Source organism: Tetrao urogallus (assembly GCF_951394365.1).
Source record: "Tetrao urogallus genome assembly, chromosome: 3".
Lineage (NCBI taxonomy): Eukaryota > Metazoa > Chordata > Aves > Galliformes > Phasianidae > Tetrao > Tetrao urogallus.
In genome coordinates, this window is record NC_136815.1 from 21,064,744 (window position 1) to 21,083,240 (window position 18,497).

The window sequence follows — 18,497 nt, forward strand, 5'->3', positions numbered from 1 at the left end:
AAGAATTAAGAGTATGATATGGCCCCTTTACATATCAGTGTTTCTGGTGACTTTTTCAACCATTGTTGTGTTGTTTGCATCCTTGAGTGATTGCTACACTGTATTGCTAAGCTGAAATTTTTCTAGTAACGCAAATGGTGAATTTTTGTTCCATAATCTCTTGTGATGAAACATTATTTTTGCGTGTACATACAGTAATGGAGCTTATTTTCTATTTTTTTCCTCCCTAATGTCAGCCACTTATGGAAGCTCTGGTAAGCATCTTTGAGTGGAACACAATGCAAAACGTTAAACCAAACCTTAACAAATGTTTAGAGTATGTGATTAGTAAGTGGAGTGTTTGAACAAATCAATACAATACTGACACCAGATCAGAACCAAAGTCAAGGAAATCTTGTCACTACTGAAATAAAATATTCGAGGTTAAATAATTCAGGAATTTTGCTAGGTACCTGCTGTTTTCTTTTTTCTTTTTTTTCTTTTCTTTTTTTTTTTTTAAATTTTTGTATTCTCCTTTCAGATTCATTTGTAATTTGGTTTCAGCAAAGAAATTTAGATACAAGGTTAATTCACTCTATTACAAATCTTTTATCTGAGTGTCTGTATCTACTTCTTTTTTCAAAATTTCACGTTTTATGCTATAAGCATTTTTTTTCAATGATGTTTATATATTTTTCTTCCTCAGTACTGTAGAGTGACATCATGTCCATGCAACTGAGGAGTTTATCTGCATGAATTCTGCATAATTCCCCTAGGGTGTAGACTTCTATGAAGATAATGACCATGTTTGAAGATCAGTAATGGCATCTAATTTGTGTGTTTTGCACTGTGGTCCTGTTTTGTCTATTGGGTGAAGTTTGTTGAAAGCTGAGTCATTTGGGAAGGAAGGAGAGATGGGCAGAAACACCTTAAGGTGTTACAAATAATAACAAGCACGTCATTCAATGCATTATAGAATAAGCTTCTAATTGTGCTGCTGTTTTAACATGTATATTACATTTTATTCTAACAGTTGATAATTCTATTTCAGAAATATAAAACTTGTGGGAAAAAAGCCATAACAAATCCAGACGTGTAGAAATAATATCATTGGCAGATCTATGCCAGTTACAATAGGTCTAATATGTTTTTTTATTTAGTAGTGTAGATTTTAATTATTTTAAAGCTAGTGATTTTGTCAGAAAAAATTGCAGCCTTTGATGACAACTAAGACATTTACAAAGACATGTTGTTTATTTGCTTCTTGGAGATAAGCTTGAGGATTTTCCTACCCCTCTGGAACTAGTTTCTGTGCATTATCAGCAAAGGTTATTCTATGGCTAATTACATGGCAGTTCAGGTTGATTTAAGAATACAAATGTTATTGCAGAAATAGAAGAGGCTTAGACCATTATTATTTTTGGTGTTCAGTAAATCTTCAGTGCTGTGTTTTTCTTTTTTACTGTGCTAAGTTCAATTGAACAGACTTGAAAAGGTTAGTTAGCCACTTGGGATATTAAAAATAAAGTGGAAACTCCATTGTTTGTAGTTCTTAGAATATTAAAAATACAGTTTAAAAAACAAAAGAGTGGAGAGAGAGGAAACAACAAACTTCTGTTGAGTCTTTTCCTGCCCGTCACCTCAGGGTGAAAAAGAGATGGCTTTTAAGTTAGTACATTCAAATGTGAGAAATCAAGAAGGTGTGCAGGAATAGCTTTTAGCTCTGATTCTGTATTTGATTTTAGTCAAGATGTAATTCAAGCAATTGTATTCTGTAGCCACTGTATGACCTACCCAGCGGCAGTCAGCTCCCCCCCATACACTTTTTTTTAAGATAATTGGCCAATGTTTAGTTTACTAAATGTCATCTGGACTCAGTAAAAAGCAAGTGACCTGCATTGAATTAGTGTAATTGTAATACAAACAGAACATCTCATAGTTTTGGTCTCATACAGGAAAAGAGAAAGTTGGAAAGATTTTTCAGTTTGATAAATAAAACTGAAAATATGGGGAACAAACTTTGGCTCACAGTTCATTTTACCTTTTAGTGTTGTCTTTTAAAAATAGAAATTGGCATCCAATTTTGTGTGTGCATTCAAAGGGTGGACTAATAGGTGGATAAGGAATTGTTTGTGCGCTCGTAGCAAGAGGATTGTTGTTTGTTACTCTTTGTCCAGGCGGAGGCTGGTGATGAGTGGCATCTTCCAGGAGTCCATCTTGGGTCCAGTACTCTTTAACATCTTTATCAATGACATAAATGATGGGATCGAGTGCGACTGACACCAAGCTGAGTGGTGCACCTGGTACAGCAGAAGGAAGGGGTGCCACCCAAAGGGAACTGACAAACTCAAAAGGTGGGCCCACTTGGGTCAGGGCAATGCTGAATAAGCGTGCAGACAGAGAAGAACTCCTTGAGAGTAGCCCTGTCAAAAAGGACTTAGGTTCCCTGGTAGCTGATAAACTTAACATGAGCCAGCAGTGTGTGTTTGCAGCCCAGAAGGCCAATAGTATCCAGTAGTATTCTTGGCTGTAGCAAAAGAGGGGTGGCCTGCAGGGAGGTGTGTGTGTGTGTGTGGAGGGGGGGGTGTTGTCCCTTTTTTTTTCTCTTGTGATATCCCTTCCAGGTCTGGTGCCCCCAACACGGGAAAGATGAAGAGCTTTTAGAGAAGATCGAGAGTAGGGCCACGATGATCAGGGGGCCAGAGTACCTCTTACAAAGACAGGCTGGGAGCCCGGCTTCTTCTGTCTGGAGAAAAGAATACTGCAGGGAGACCTCATTGAAGCCTTCCGGTATTTAAAGGAAAATCATAAAAAGAAAGGAAATAAACTTTTTACATGATCTGATAGTGATAGGTCAAGGGGGAATGGTTTAAAAGTAAAAAAGAGGAGATTTAGATTAGATATTAGGGGAAAGTTTTTCACAGAGAGGGTGATTGGGCATTGGCACAGGCTGCCCAGATTGGCTGTGGATGCCTCATCCTTAGATGTGCTCAGGCTCAGGCAGGATGGGGATCTGGGCAGCCTGATCCAGTACTTGATCTAGTGGTTGGCAGTCCTGCTCACGGCAGGAAGTTTGGAACTACATGGTCCTTGAGGTCCCTGCCAAACCCAAGCCATTCTATGATTCTGTGATCTTATAAAGTGAGATAAATGTCATTGTGTAAAAATATTATGGCTTGGTTCTACTCTTCTTTTCGCTTGATGTTTCAAATAGCTAGATTTGACTTTATTATGCCTCCTACAGTTTCTATTTGTCTATGGAATAGAAGAAAGTTAAATTTGTGCTGGCAACTGCATTCTCTTACAGGAAGGGATATTAACCTAGCAATGAAATAAAAGGGCTGCAGTGTAAATGATATTTTTGTCTAACTATTAGGGAGAACATTGGAAATTCTATCTGGATAAGGAGAGCAACACGGGAAGGCAGCTCTCTTATATTCTCTCAGAACCTCGTGTGGTAGTGGGACACACTGAAGAAGATGATTTTCTTCTTTTCTTGAAGAAAGACAGAACTTTGAGACATGAGAAGTTAGTTCTCAGTTACACTTTCATACTCTAGGAAAATGTTCCGTAATGAATTTAACACTTCCATTATTTCACTGGGATGTAGGCACTTTCTTTTCTTGGTTTGAACACTGCAGATGAATGAGTAATTTCTCCTTGTGCTTGTGGTTGGTTTTAGCTGTATTACTTGTTTGTCTGTTGTCATTTGTGAAGGGTGAAGTTCGTGTTTCACATCTCTTGTGTTACATATGTAACACATATGTCATTCTGTTTCTGTACTTGGCCAACCTAACATTACAATCCTCTTGTTACCAACATCACCTCCAGAGACCCCAGTGAGCAGATTTTGCATTCACACCACGCGGGTAGTTTTACTAGCAAGGTTATGTTTTTGTTGTGCCACTGTCAGTTTTAATTATTGCTTTCTTTTGTGTTACCTGTAACTTCTTGAAGTATTGTTCCTTAGATCTAAGTCCTAACATAATCCACATAAAGTTGAGGACAAAGGAGCTGTTTTAGCGGGAGAAAGTAATTTGAAGGACTGATTGTACAGAAATTCTATCATTAGATTATTTGTTTTAAGATATTTCTTACTCTCTTGAGTATCCTCTGCTGAACATTAGCTGTTTATTCTGTTCTTGTAGACTTCAAGAATATTGTCTCCCTTTTTGAAGTTGCATTTAACATGCTGGATACATGTTTCACTTTCTCCTTAGTCCCCATCAACTCAATCTTTCCTTCTAGATCTTGTGCCTTAAGTGTCTGAGTACTGTAGCTGCTCCTTTTTTGGAGCACCTTCAGTTGGCACACATCTCACTGAAAGCATGATGCCTAAAACTGAACACAGTACTGCTGCTGGAGGTCTACCATGGCTTAAACAAAGAAGAACTACTGCATATTTCTTGAATCTCTTTTGTCATTACTACTGTGTGTGGTTATGGCAGACGTTTCACATTTGCTGGCCAGCCACTTTACTGCAGCTTTTTCTCACAAATATAAGTTACTCACTTTTTGACTCCTCTATTAGTAAATATAATTGCATGTGCAATTTTTCCACTTCATGTCTCAGTGAATGTTAATATATTTCTGGATGTAACCACTGTCTCATTTTCTGGGAAACTGTAGAAAATACTGTGGGAAGAAGAGAAAAGATTTTATTATTAAAGTAAGCTATATTGTTGTGGTTTTCTTGGATGGAAAGTAAGTTTCATAGTCTGGGTAATATAATTGCCTTGCAGTACACCACTGTACAGTACACTGACAGTACACCACTGTATCTGTGAATTTAAAAATACTACTGGATTAGTTGTAAAAGTGAACTAGTAAAAGAAGAGCAAAAATAATTCACGGAGTATTCCCTGGGTTTAGTCATGTAACATGCACTTTCAGAGCAATATTTTTGTTTTGTAACTGATAAGAAGAAAAGTTGTTAAAGTTCAATGCTGAAAAAATTTATTTGTTCAAGTTCTGTGCTTCTTCCAAATGTCTCACATTCTGTGAAACTTGAGATTTAGGTCACAGCACAAACAACCTCAAGTTTTGCCAGTGGAAGTTCAGGTTGGATATCAGGAAAAATTTCTTCTCCAAAAGAGTGATCAGCTGCTGGAACGGGCTGCTCAGGGAGGTGGTTCAGTCACTATCCCTGGAGATGTTAAGGAAATGTTTAGATGCTGTACTAAAGGACATGGTATAGCAGGAAAATGCTAGTGATGGGTGAACAGTTGGACTGGATGATCTTGGAGGTCTTTTCCAACCTTGGTGATTTTAAGATGTTTTTATTCAAGAGAAGTATCCAGAATTAATGACGTTTCTTTCTTGTTCTTTGTTTTCTTTGATACTGGTGTGGCTATGGAATATCTTCTAGGTGATGAGTGCCTTGGTCCTTGAGTAAGGTCTGTCATCATGGAGAACTTGGAATGAGAGGCATTTTTGTTTTGACTGATGTTGCTGGGGGGTTCTGTTGGGACGTTGTGTTGCATTGTTTTCTGGAGTGGAGGACTGGCTGAATCCATCTGACTTTTTTGTTTTGTTTTGTTTTATTGTGGTTTTGTTTTTTTGTCTTTTTTTTTTTTTTTTTTTTTTTTACAAAGAACAGCTGTTGCCTAAAAGGAAAATTTCTCCTTCACAACTGTGTTTAAGAATACCTTATTTTACAAATCCTTGTGAAGTAAAAATTGAGTCAGAACATTAAACCACTGCTAAGATGCTTCTTTCAATTTAGAGATAACTTGTTTAATGCCTATTTATTTTGTCCTGCTTTAAATAAAAAAAAAAACAACTCTTCTTACCTTGCAGAAATCTTAACAAGTCAATGTGCATGCATCCTCTCTCCTTCTACTCCTGCTTAAGTGTATTTTGCTCAGTCAGTGTTGAGATTGAGTGTACTTTTCAGTCTGATAATGAATGAGTTTGTGGCTCATTTGAGTTTTTCATCTGGTGAATTTGTTGGAGATACTATCAGTCCTGTCATAGATGGTATCTCAGCGCTTCAGCTTCTTTCAGGTAATTGAAACTGTTGTGTGTTGGTAAGACATGGTGAATTTTGTTGTCCTGGCATACTGTAAAAATGTGTGGACTTGTGATTATTGGTGCTGTGATCATTCAGTGCAACTTTTTAATAACATGTTCAGTAATTATATGGTTTTCTACTTATGTTGGGTTATTTGCTAGCTACTTATTTCTCTGAAAATCCTTTGCATGTGTGTATATGTATTTTTAATGTAATTTTTATTTTTAGAATTATTGTACACTTCTAGCTGCCTGGAGTAGTTTAAATAGTAAGTCTTGAGTACCCTGGAATGATCTTTGTTTTCACTTTTCAGTGAATGTTTTCACTTTGAAAATTGTGCAGTTTTATTTAAAACAAAACAAAACAACTAAGTAAGAGAACAGGCAGAACCCTTCGTTGGATTATGGATATTTTGATACTTTGTTTTTCATTAAGCAGGCTTTAAAAAGACATTTATTATTCTACACAGACTTGCTATCTTAACTTTCAAGGAGGGGTGAACACTGCAAGATCGATTGCTCTTCCTTACAACTTCATTGACTTCAGTGAGTTTGTAATGTAGACAAAATGGGAATTTAATGTTATATTTCTAAAAAGAAAGGAAATGGAAGGACAAAGTTCAGTGAATAGGACATGTAAAGGGTATTTTCTGCTGAAGGGTTGGCTTCAGTAAATTGAGTCCTGTGGAATTGGGTAGAGAGAAAATTGTAACTATGCCATTTTTAAAGATAATAGCTGAAAAACATACAGGCAAATATCACAAAAGATTCTCCGAATTGTGGTGATTATTTAACTATATTGAGAGAAAGTCTGGAGAAAAGGAGATACATCTGCTGGACTTGGAGGGAGAGACAGAAGAATAAGCAAACAAAATAAGGCAAAGGAAAAGTTGTATCTTTGCATACAACCTGATCAACTACTTTGAAGTGCTTCCAGATCTCTTTGAATAGTGCAAGTGGTAACTTATTGAAAAAAAATCCATGATAAATTGATGAGCTAGTTGACAGTAGGACGGTACATAAGGGGGGTATTTCTGGTAAAGGGTTCATGCTGATAAAGATTCTTACTACTCAGCAGAAAAAAGAATTTGAATAATGAACACAGGTGTAGATGGCTCAGTCATTTTAGATGAGTTAACAGTGAGAACTGGCACTTTGTCTTGCTAATTGAATAAAGGCCAGAGCAATAAATTCTGCCTTTCAAGAATGCCAATGCAGGTTTGTCTCAGGATATGCTAGAACTTCAAAGTTATGACATGTCATGGTATTTAAAAAACAGTTGTATAAGTGAGCTTGTTTAAAGCAAAATGACACAGCAGTCTGGACAAACCCATGGTCGTAGAATGCTGACTGTGTCTGCTTGTTGTCACTGAACAAAATATCCGTAATGTCCTTTTGAACCTGTGAACCTTTTTTTTTTTCTTTCTTTTTTTTAAATTAAATATCACCTTCAAGTAGAAAGAATAAACTTAAATGTGAATCTTGAGCTGCAGCTGTTGCGTGACGATGTTCACAAGGTGAAGGTTGAAGGTTGCTTCTCCTCAGTGGCTATACAATTGCACTTGCTATTGCAAAACGTTTGAGATAGGTATCTTTACATTCTTGGCCTATTGTAATGCTGTCAAAATGTTATGAACTCACTACCAATAATAAACGTTCAGGTCAATATATATGGCTTATCTTTCAGTAACCCATCTCTGCTGTTAATCATATGATTATTCTGTCCATTATCTGTCTTTCTGCTGTGTTTATTACTTTATTACTTTACATCTTAAGTGCACCAGTGCATCATACTTTTCTTTGAACAGCAAAGGTCATCTTTCCAGAGAAGCCATTCCAGTGAATGACTGTTAAACCACTGCTAACATCTGTGTTGTTTTTATTTATTTTCTTTCTTTTCTTCACATGTGCTCCCCTCTTCCCCCCAGGTTTTCATTTCTCATTTGTTGTTGGTAGTGCTGCTAATGTTAATATGTGAGATGTTTGTCTTTTTTTTCCTTAAAATTACTGGGATATCATTTTCACTCTAGTGCTCACGTGATTTAATCACTGGCTGATGTTAAAGAACTATTGAACACAACAGATGAACATTTTGAATGTTAAACAGAGTGAAAAATTTGGTAGTGTTATTGTTCAGAATGTGTTCGGACTAAATTTCCACTCAGCTGTGGAATTCTACCCACGCTTCTCTGGGTCCTTGGAGAGGCAGGCAAGTGTGACAGCCCATCCTTCCAAGTCTCTTCTTCAGTTTGCCACTGGCAACTCTGAGAAGAAAGTGACTTTTTGACTGAGCACTGGTAGAATTCTTTGCATTTTTGCTTAATGTTGGAATTCTAATCTTTTTTTTTTTCTTTTTTTTTTCCCTGGATGTGTATGCTTTTTAATATTTGGCAATATCAGTTTTTCAAGTTTTGTGGAAAGGGGAAAAGCTTCTTTTACAGATCTAGCTCTTGGAAGAATATAACTGCTGCTTTTTTTTTTTTTTTTTTTTTTCAGATATAATTTCAAAACATTTTATTTTGATACTTCGTTATTAGTATTAGCCATAAGATAATTTACATCTACATACATAATTTACATATGTAGCTGAATCTCTGAGATTTACTCCCATTTGGAGCTCCCAGCAGTTATCTTGTCTTCATGACTCTATGAAGTGTGTTCCCAGAGGGTCTGATAAGTCTGCTCCTAGCATTGCCACTGGGACAGGCTGCCCAGCATCTATTGCTCTTGTTTAAATAGCTACGTAGGACCGGGTCAATAAATCAATATTTAGATGTAAACAATAGCTTAACTCTTGAAAAAAACCTCTGTGTTTCTTGAAGGGGGAGAAGGAAGGAGCCTTGGCATCTTCAAGCTGAGTTCTTCATCATTCTTTTTCGCATTCCGTCAAAATGATGGTTAAAGGTTTCAGAAGAATTTAGGCGCCCTGGATGAAGTTGTTTCTCTCTCACGTTTTTGATATCTGATATATTAGAGCCATCTAAATATCAGCTTTGTGAGGAAAGGCAAACAAATGGACGAATGCAGTGCTGATTTGTGAAATAACATCTTCTGAATATATGTACTACTTTGTCCTAATCAAAGATGGTCGTGACCAATTCTCATTTTGATAGAGAACTTTTTTTTAACCGATACGTCCAGAGCAACTTAAAAACAAAACAAAACAAAAACAAAAAAAGACCCCTTAATATAAAATACATAAATGGAAAACAGCTTCTTCCACAACTTAGCTTAAAACAAGAATGCATTTTGTCTAAGAAATTGGATAGGCAGTTGTCCATTGGTAGCTAGGTCCATCTGGAGTGCTTATTCACTTATTCACTGAATACCTTCAGAAAATGTCTTTTTATGATACAGTTTTGGGGAAGCATTAGTGATAAATTTAGAAGTGAAATTTACTTGACAGCTGCATCATTTCTCTGCTCTTTAATTCAGGGTAAATTGTTGCTCAGCTTTTCTTGGATAAAATTGAAATGGATATTGCATTTCAGTGTATTTCTTCAAGCAACCTCTGTAGAAGTTGGTAAGACAAGGAAAGTAAAAATGATTTTGCATGGGCCACTGGTTGTACATTTTTTATTTGAATAGTTCTTGATCTCTGATTCGTGCTGTTCTGTTGTCACTGAGGTTAGTAAATAGCAACACTATTGCAAGAAGGGAAAAAACAACTTGGGCAAGAAGAAAAAAATAAATATAATCATATGAGAGAATTGGTTCATGACTGAAGAAAAAGTACAAACTGCTATGGGGTACTGTGGTGAAAATAGTCTTTCACACAGAAAGATAAATAATCTTTCTAAATGCTTTGAATCACATTCAGATTCGAGTTAGGGATTTTATCGAAACTGGATGGTGAAAATCTCCTTGGATATCTGGATATATCTTGGATATAAGTGGCTGATAGAACCAGACTTATTTGTAATGCTCTGCAAAAGAGGGCTAGTGTCTGAGGTCTTCATGAAGTCCAGTTTGCAGACTGTAAAGGAAGATAGTAATTTTTAGGATACTTCTAACAAATAAATTTAATGCACACTGAAAGAGAGAACAGAAAGCAACTTCCTTATTGTCAGACACTGAAGGAGTTGTTCAGTAACTTTGGTTTTACGTTACTGTGTTTTGCCAAAACAAACAGAAAGCTCAGCAAAGCGAAAAAAAAAAAAAAACCCAATACAAAAAAAACCTCCCAAACCCAACCAAACAAAACAAAAATAAAGAAGAACCTGCAAGTACCATAGAATCATGAAAAAGACCTGTAAAATCATCTAGTCCGCTGTCCACCCACCACCATTATTGCCCTACCACTATTATTGCAGTAAACCCTAAGTACCATGTCTGCCCGTTCCTTAAACACCCCCAGGGATGGAGACTCCACCACTTCCCTGGGCAGCCTGTTCCAATGCCTAACCGCTCTATCTGAGAAGAAGTTCTTTGTAATGTCCAATCTGAACCTACCCTGGTTCAACTTGAGACCTTTCTCTCTTGTTCTATTGTGGTTTCCTAAAGAAGAGGCTGACTCCCACCTCACTACAACCTCCAGTAAGGGAGTTGTAGAGAGCAGTAGGGTCTCCCCTAAGCCTCCTCTTCTACAATCCTAATTCCCTCAGCTGCTACCCATAAGATTTGTGCTCTAGAAACTTCATGGCTTCGTTGCCCTTCTCTGAACACACTCCAGGGCCTCAATGTCTTCCTTGTAAGGAAAGGCCCAAAGCTGAGCACGGCCCTCAGGGTGCAGCCTCACTGGTGCCAAGTACAGGGGCACGGTCACCTTGCTGCTCCTGCTGGCTGCACCATTTCTGATACAAGGCAGGATGCCACTGGCCTTTTTGGCCACCTGGGCAAACTGTTAACTCATATTCAGCTCAGTGTTGGCCAACACTCCTGGATCCTTTTCTTCCATGCAGCTTTTCAACAACTCTGCCCCAAGCCTGTAGTGTAGTGCCGGTAGTTGTGACCGAAGTGCAGGACCTGGCACTTGGTCTTGTTGACCTTCCTCATGCTGTTGTTTTATTCCTAGGCAGTGAGAAATAAGTAAGTGATATTTTAATAGCTGTATTGATGGCTCTGCAAGAGGGGAAGCAAGTTCTTTAACATAAATCAGAAGAAAATGATATGTTTTTTCTCAGTTGATTCACTGTTTCTAAAGCAATAACATGTTGCAGTATTCAATACCTTACCCCATCCTGCGTCTTAAATAATATTTTGTACTCATAAATATACTGCCGGATTTAAAAATATTTTTGAGTCTGTTTTCTGCAGAGTCTAGCTGTGCTACTTCACAGCACAGAAATGAAAAATCTTTGCTGTATCCTTCAGTTACATCCATGATACTGAACAAATGACAGCTAATGGTTAAATAGCTGGAAATCAAAATACTTCATTACAAGTCACTTACTTAACCTAAGTGATGGAGCTTAAAAAAAAAAGAAAAGAGTAGAACCTCAACTGAGTTCCTGTTGATTACTTAATGTGTTCTTGGGCTGTGGTATTACCCTGACTGACAGGAGGGAATGAGCCTCAAGGATTTTCTGATTAGGAAATTCCAAATGCAGTATATGAGGATATCATTTTTCTTTTGGCATTTCCTAATTCATCTAATTGCATTTTCACACCAATAAAAATTGTCCATGAGAGATTCTTCATGGAAGAAATGATTGCAGCCTGGACTTCATTATAGGGCCCAAAATTTTGTTCCCTTTAAGAATCATAAAAAGCAAATTCTGTGCTGAATTGCTGTTTTGCTCTAGTTTGAGACTTGGTCCTCTGTTCAACACTGAGCTTGACTACAGCAGCCGCTTATTGTGCTGATACATCCTTTCAGAGTAGATTGGTCAACAGTTATGGTAGAAATTGTTAGATTATATAGTGTTTTATATTTGTGGGTTTTTTTTGCTACTACAACACCTTCAATGCCACTCCCCATTCTTTATTTGTGTAGATAGCACATTTACTGTAGCTTCTGATTTCACCCTGGGCTGTGGAAGTTGTCTAAGAATGCTGTGTGAAAGGCGAGGCAAAGCAGAGTTGGACTCAAGGCTCAGAGGTGGAAAGGCCAGTTTAGGACAAATTGGGCATGGTTTGTCTGTTAGGCAGGCAAAGATAAACACTCATTAAGTTGTCATGGTCACTCAGGCCTGAGTTTTGACATCTCACAGCTTAGGCATTTATTTATGAATAAAGGGATGATTAAGTGGTTAAAATGGATGATTGGGAGTCATTCAATCTAATGTCTCAGCTGGTTGTGTGATGTGTTGCTTGAATAAGATGTACCAGTCTGTCTCAGATACACAGGGAAGTGTGGAAGGTGATGTTGAAGGTGGGAAAGAGAAGAATTAACGCTGTCTCTTTTTTAATGAGTCAGAGCCTTGTCTGTGGAAGAAAATTCCCCTGAATGTTTCCTGTGATTGGCACTGCCAGCTTAGCCCATCCAGTTAGGTGGCTGGTAGCATATATTAAGTGCTTGCTGATACTGTGTTTGTGGTGTGTGCTTTCTTTTTTTTTTCTTTAATAAACAAACAGAAAGACAAAACAACAAAATCAAACCCAAACCATCAACATTAGTAGGTGTGGGAAACACAGGATAAGATGAAAGAAGAATGTAAGTAACATCCTATCTTGGCAGCCATGGAAGACAGTAATTGAAATACCTTAGATTTATTTTAAAATGACTGAGTTCTGTTGAGATAGAAAAGATATATTTGGTAATAAATGGAAGAAAAAATGATGAATAAATTCCTGTTAGATAAGAATTTTGGTTTTATTCCTGGTGATCTGGAACTAAGTTTATAATTCTCTAGTGGTTGCTTTGCAAGTTTCTTGGAAGGAAACAGAAGAAGCTGGAAATTAAATCATGGACTTCCTTTGAAGGTGAAAGGGAGCTTAACATTTTGCATGGAAGCGTGCAAGCCAAAATTAGGAAGTGAAGGGGCAAGGTGGATTTGAATATAACCTCCAGCATTTCAGGCTAAGTAAGGAAAGGGAGTGATGAGAGATCTCAGAATCGCAGAATTGTAGGAGCTGGAAGGAATTTCTGGAGATCATCCAGTCCAACTCCCCTGCTAAGCAGTTTCTCTACAGGAAGTTGCACAGGAAGGTATCCAGGTGGGTTTTGGATATCTCCAGAGGAGAATACTCCACAGCTTCTCTGGACAGCCTGCTCCAGATGGAAAAGAAAGGTTCACACTAGGAAGTGTGTGGCATAATTAACAAGTTGGACTACACATTTGGAAAGAAGGAATTAGTTTCCAAATGAGTCCTTGCATTAAAAAAAAGGCAATGTAATCCATGTTTTTATTTTCAGATAATCACAGCTCATGTCACATACCAAGATTTAAAAAAACCTGTAGTGTATGCATTGAATAGATGTATGTGTTTCTGAAACTGTCACTTTTGACAAATGTACAAAGTGTAAATGTGTTCTTAGGATCTTGACTCTAGCTCTTGAATATCTTCTTTTGTGATTTTTATTGCCTGCTGTAAAAGGATGATTCATGTTTTCTATCTTTCTTCTTGCTGTCCTTTGTAAATTATAAAGATGTCAGTTCTTTGCTATGATTTTCACTGCTGTGTAGTTGATCAAAACAGTTTGCAGAAGGAAATAATTTTTCCAGAACTTTGCAGCTCAGTAGAATTCCGGAGCTAAGCTTTGCTTATATGCTGAGACATAGGTCAATGCTCATTGTCAAATAGGAGGTATATGTTTTGATACCATGTAAACAGAAGTCACTGGTTTTCTGTGATAGCTATGTGCTTTCAATAGCTACTGCAGTGCTAGCTGTTAAGAGTAGCTAAAGATAAGATTAAAATCAGTTCAGAGTTCAAATAGGTCATTACTTTCAAGGACAGGAGCAGCTGAATTTGTTAGCCACTCCTTTACCAGAAGCACTTCACCTGTACTGACAATTTTATATCACAAGTAAGTAATTAAGGACAATTACAAGGTAATAGTGCACTGCTTTTCCAATCTGAGATCATACATTAGTTTGGCAATGTTAGTTTGATTATTAAAAATTAGTTTGAAAAATAAAGCTGTTATAACATACATCTTAGTTTATTTAAAAAAAAAATGCAGATCCTCTAGTTTTTGAATTAGACAGCATTATATAGTAAAATAAGCTCTGTAAATATTAGATTTGAAATGAAGTATCTGATACTAAAATATTTTTTCTTTAAAAATGCAGTAAATAGTTCTTATATTATTCAGCAATGTTTTTTGCTTTTCTTCAGCATATGGGAAAGAATTTAGAATGAGGATTTTGTACAAGTTAAACAGGCTTTGAAGGGCAGTCGAGCTTCTCAAGAAGTTATGGGTAAAATCTTTGCAAGTTTTTTCTTCCTTTTGCTCTGTTCTTCAGGCACAGTCTGAAGCTTCCAGTACCACAACTTTGCTAAGTAACATGCATGGCGTGCATGTTTCACCTTCTTCCCCCTTTTCTGAGCACGTAGATCTGTCTGTGCTTGTAGAGAGAAACAAATGAAGGATTGCAAGCTTACATAATGTTCACTTCTTTTCATTTCAGAGGTTGTAATTAAACTAGTTCTGGGGGGGGGGGGGGGGGGGGGAGGGAAGGAGGAGAAATATATTTTCTGTCACTAAATCTGGGTAGTTTGAATAGTTTGTTGCTTCAGAAGTGAAGCTGTATACATTTGGTATTATGTGTGGAAGTTCAAAATTACCAGTTATTTTACAGTGGTCTCTCAGAATCACACTGCTTATCTTCTCTCTCTCTTCTTTTTTTTTTTTTTTCTTTCTTTCTTTGCTTCTTACCTCTTAAATCTGTAATTAGAAAGTCTGGTAAAAAGCGTAGAAGAAATAGCGCAATTTACAGAGCCTCAAGTAGGTACTTTTTTTGAGTGTAGTGTGAATCTTTTTCGTAGTGGAAGAAACTCTTTATAGTTCTCAACAGTCTGGAATTTTTTTTACATATAGGTAAAATGCTTCCTTTTTAATTTTAAGTGAATTCGTTTTACTAATAGGCAAGATACTTGATTGGTTTTGTCATCTTTTAGCTCTTTTATCATTTGTTTAAAAAAAAAATTAAGAAAAGCAAGTTTCAAAAATACAGCTGAGTAAAGCATGCAGCAGCAAGTAATAGGCTCACCGACTCTCCTGAGCAGCTCTCCTATAAGACTAAATGCAGCTAAGAGATGAAAAGGTGAACTTAGCTTCTCATAGAGCCTTTTCTGGGTCTGTTTGAAGAAGCAGTACCATTACCAAGAATTTCTGAAAGAAAAAATTATCCTGAGACCGATGAACAGTAATAGATAATGTAGAGAGTGATGTGCTCAATGGGATACAGTTGAAATAGAGAAAATCTGATGGGAAGTAGCTACATTAGTAGCAGATGGATTTACTTCCTGAATCTCAGTCTGAGTGGAAATCCTACCCTATTTAAAATTTGTCTTCCAGATTCCTAACTTGATAAGAAAGGTGGATAAAGCAATTTATTTCCTTGAATTCAGTGCTGTGATGATGTGTTTTGTTTGACCTTTCTGTTGTTCTTGCTTTTTATCTAGGCTATTTTTATGATTCCTACAAATCCCCCTCCAACCTTTCGGAAGCCGGAGCTCTGGTCTGATGAATTCACAGATTTCGTGAAGAAGTGCTTAGTGAAAAATCCTGAACAAAGAGCTACAGCAACACAGCTGCTGCAGGTCAGTCAAGTTTCAGAGGAAATGGCTTTCTCAACCAGTCTCATACCAGAATGGTTGTGAAAATTTAAGAGCACATCTCTTGCCTTATTTCTTTTCCATTTTGAACTCTTTCCTCTATCACCATCTGTATCTCCAGCACTGTTTTGTTCCTTCTTTGTTATTTCTAAACAATTATTTCGTCTTTTGAAGGTTAGAGCTGGTTCTTAGTATTAAAAATGGGTTCTCATTTGGTAATTAGAGGCCTTCAGTAGATCATAGTGTTTAGGCCAGTGTTATGTAAAGGAACCCTTCGGTAGGGACCACCCGTGGAGTATACTTAATCTGCCCTTTTGGTCATGCCAAATTAAACAAGACAGGTTGTTCTGTGTCCTAGAAGGATCTGATATGAATGGACAGGATAAAGAGGCTGTTCTTGGGCTGTTACCCCAACTGAGCACTTCTACATTACAACCACGGTTGGCAGTGTGAACCGATGCACCAGGCTTTAGGTCACTCAGTGAACTAACCTGTATGTTGCTTGGAAATTTAACATTTGGTACTAAGAACTATTTAATATTTTGGTACTTTGGATACAAATAAAGCAGAGAAATTTTGAAGAACTACAAAAACCAAACAGGAGGGACTCATCTGTCAAGGAAGGTGTAGTATTGTGAAACCAACAAAATTTTATGAGGACTACATGTTTTGGTGCACAGTAAAAAGGGAAAACGTGAAGAAAGTATGCTCCTTTAGTTTTGTTTGCTCCTTTAGTTTTGTTATCCACTTCAATACTGTCATAGTCAACCTTCAAATAACCAAAGGAAATCATGTTTACCTTTATGTTCTAGAAGAAAGGCAGTTGAAAGAAAAAAAAAAAAAAAAGAATATCTGTAGTAGGTTCCTTGATGATTGAAGTGGAATCTAAAATTTCCCAGAAATAAGCATTCTTTGCTAACAAGAAGCAAAAAATTAAGTAAGCTTTTAGATAATGTGGTATTCTTGTATTCTTTTCACTGCTACTGGTAAATATTGTTCTTAATTTTCATTTCATCAATCTACATAAGAATCTGATCTTCTGAAATTCTTGCTCTAAGAGAATTGTGATACCTTTATTCTGTCTTAAGGTAGAAGCATGCTCGTTGTAAATTTACAAAAAAACACAAGAATAACTTTCAAAATAGTTTTCAATAATAAATTATAAAATTAATATTGAATGGTATTAATTATTTTACTTCTCATGGAAAGTAAAATAGAAGGGAAGTAAAAGTTGAAATTCAGGGTTTTAGTTTGATGACTGTATCATTACTTGAGACCTTCAAGATCAGAAATTTGTATGCTAACTAATAACTGCATCTGGTTAAAAGAGACTCGTATTAATGCATACAAGTAACAAAAAACCTTCAGTGTTACATGTTCCCTGTGTGTGGCCAGAAGACCAACTACTGCATCCTTTAGTTATATCTGTTGCCTTTTTGCCAGTTGGAACATGTGTAGTGGAGCAGGAGGTGCCATAGGTATGCTGGAGGAGTACAAGTGGGAATGAAAATACCACTTGTGAGGAACAGTTACGGAGGGGAAAGAAGGGTAATTGAATTCATATATCAAGGGACAGGATAGGTAATAGGCAAAGGAGAACAGTAGGATTTATCAATTTTGTTCTTCATGGAACAGTATTTTAATCAGTAATAATGTTTCTGAAGTGCTGAGAGCTACATTTTTTACTCAGTTGTACTTTCATATGATAATGCAAGACAAGAATTTTTATAACAGTAGGGGGTTATTAGAGAGTAAAAGGAATGTAAATGGTATCATCCACAGGTTGTCTTCAAGGAGGAGCTAATGCTTTAAATGGCTTTGAATTAAAATTATTCTTCCTGCTAAAAGTAATGTATTTTCTTTTTTTCGCTTGCTCCACATTTCACCCTCCTAGGTGGAGAAATGTTTTATGACATATTCAAGTACAGCTCTGTTGAAGTAAGCAACAGCCATACTTGCTCCACTTATAGCCACTAATTTATGCTGTCAGCTTGTTAAGATTAATTAAATACTGTAACTGAATATCTGAAAAAGTTTGTTTTTCTATGTCAGACAATCACCACTCTATTTATTTACTACTTAATGCACATTTCCTTGGGACAATTATGTCCCTAACTATAAAGCACTTGTTTTGTAGTTACATTTCCCAAGTCTTGCTGCTTTATGTTTTGTTTCATTTGTTTATTTTTTTCTAATAAAAATCATAGTCATGTAGAATAAGCTGGAAAGGTCCCCTGAAGAATCGTTGAGTCCAACTTCTGGCTCCACACAGGATCACCCAAAATTCCAACCCCATGTCCAAGAGTGCTGTCCAGACCCTCTGTGAACTCTGTCAGCTTGGGGTGGTGCCCACTGCCCCGTGCAGCCCGTTCCGTGCCCGCCGCCCTCCGCTGCAGCCCCTGTCCCTGACCGCCACCCGCCCCTCCCCTGACGCAGCTCCATGCCGTTCCCTCGGGCCCTGTCGCTGTCACACGGAGCAGAGCTCAGCGCTGCCCCTCCGCTCCCTGCGGGAAGCTACAGCCGCCATCGGGCCTCCCCTCAGCTCCTCTGCTCTGCACAAACACAGCGGCCTCAGCGCTCCTCATACATCTCGCCTTCTAAATACTTCACCATTTTCGTAGCCCTTGTTTGGATGCTCCTAATATTTTCATGTCCTTATATTATAGGGCCATACCAGCATAGAGTGGGTAAATAGAAGTGAAATCTTAGTTATGAAGTAGTTGAAAATTACCATGTTTTAGATTTGAATTACTGTGTGATGTGAAGTACCATTTATCACTGCAGTCGTCGGTATTGAATAATGCTTGCAGTTATATCTGAACCATATCTATTGTAATTGT

The 18,497-nt window shown here is 37.2% G+C and overlaps 1 protein-coding gene across 1 annotated transcript in view; it reads left to right on the forward strand.

Moving 5' to 3' along the window:
• The window catches only part of STK3 (serine/threonine kinase 3), a gene marked incomplete at both ends in the record, with an annotated part of 147,876 nt that overhangs the window by 65,027 nt on the left and 64,352 nt on the right, over nucleotides 1-18,497 (forward strand). Inside the window, 1 exon segment of the mRNA XM_079533394.1 lies at nucleotides 15,505-15,642. Coding sequence (XP_079389520.1) covers nucleotides 15,505-15,642 — 138 coding nt within the window.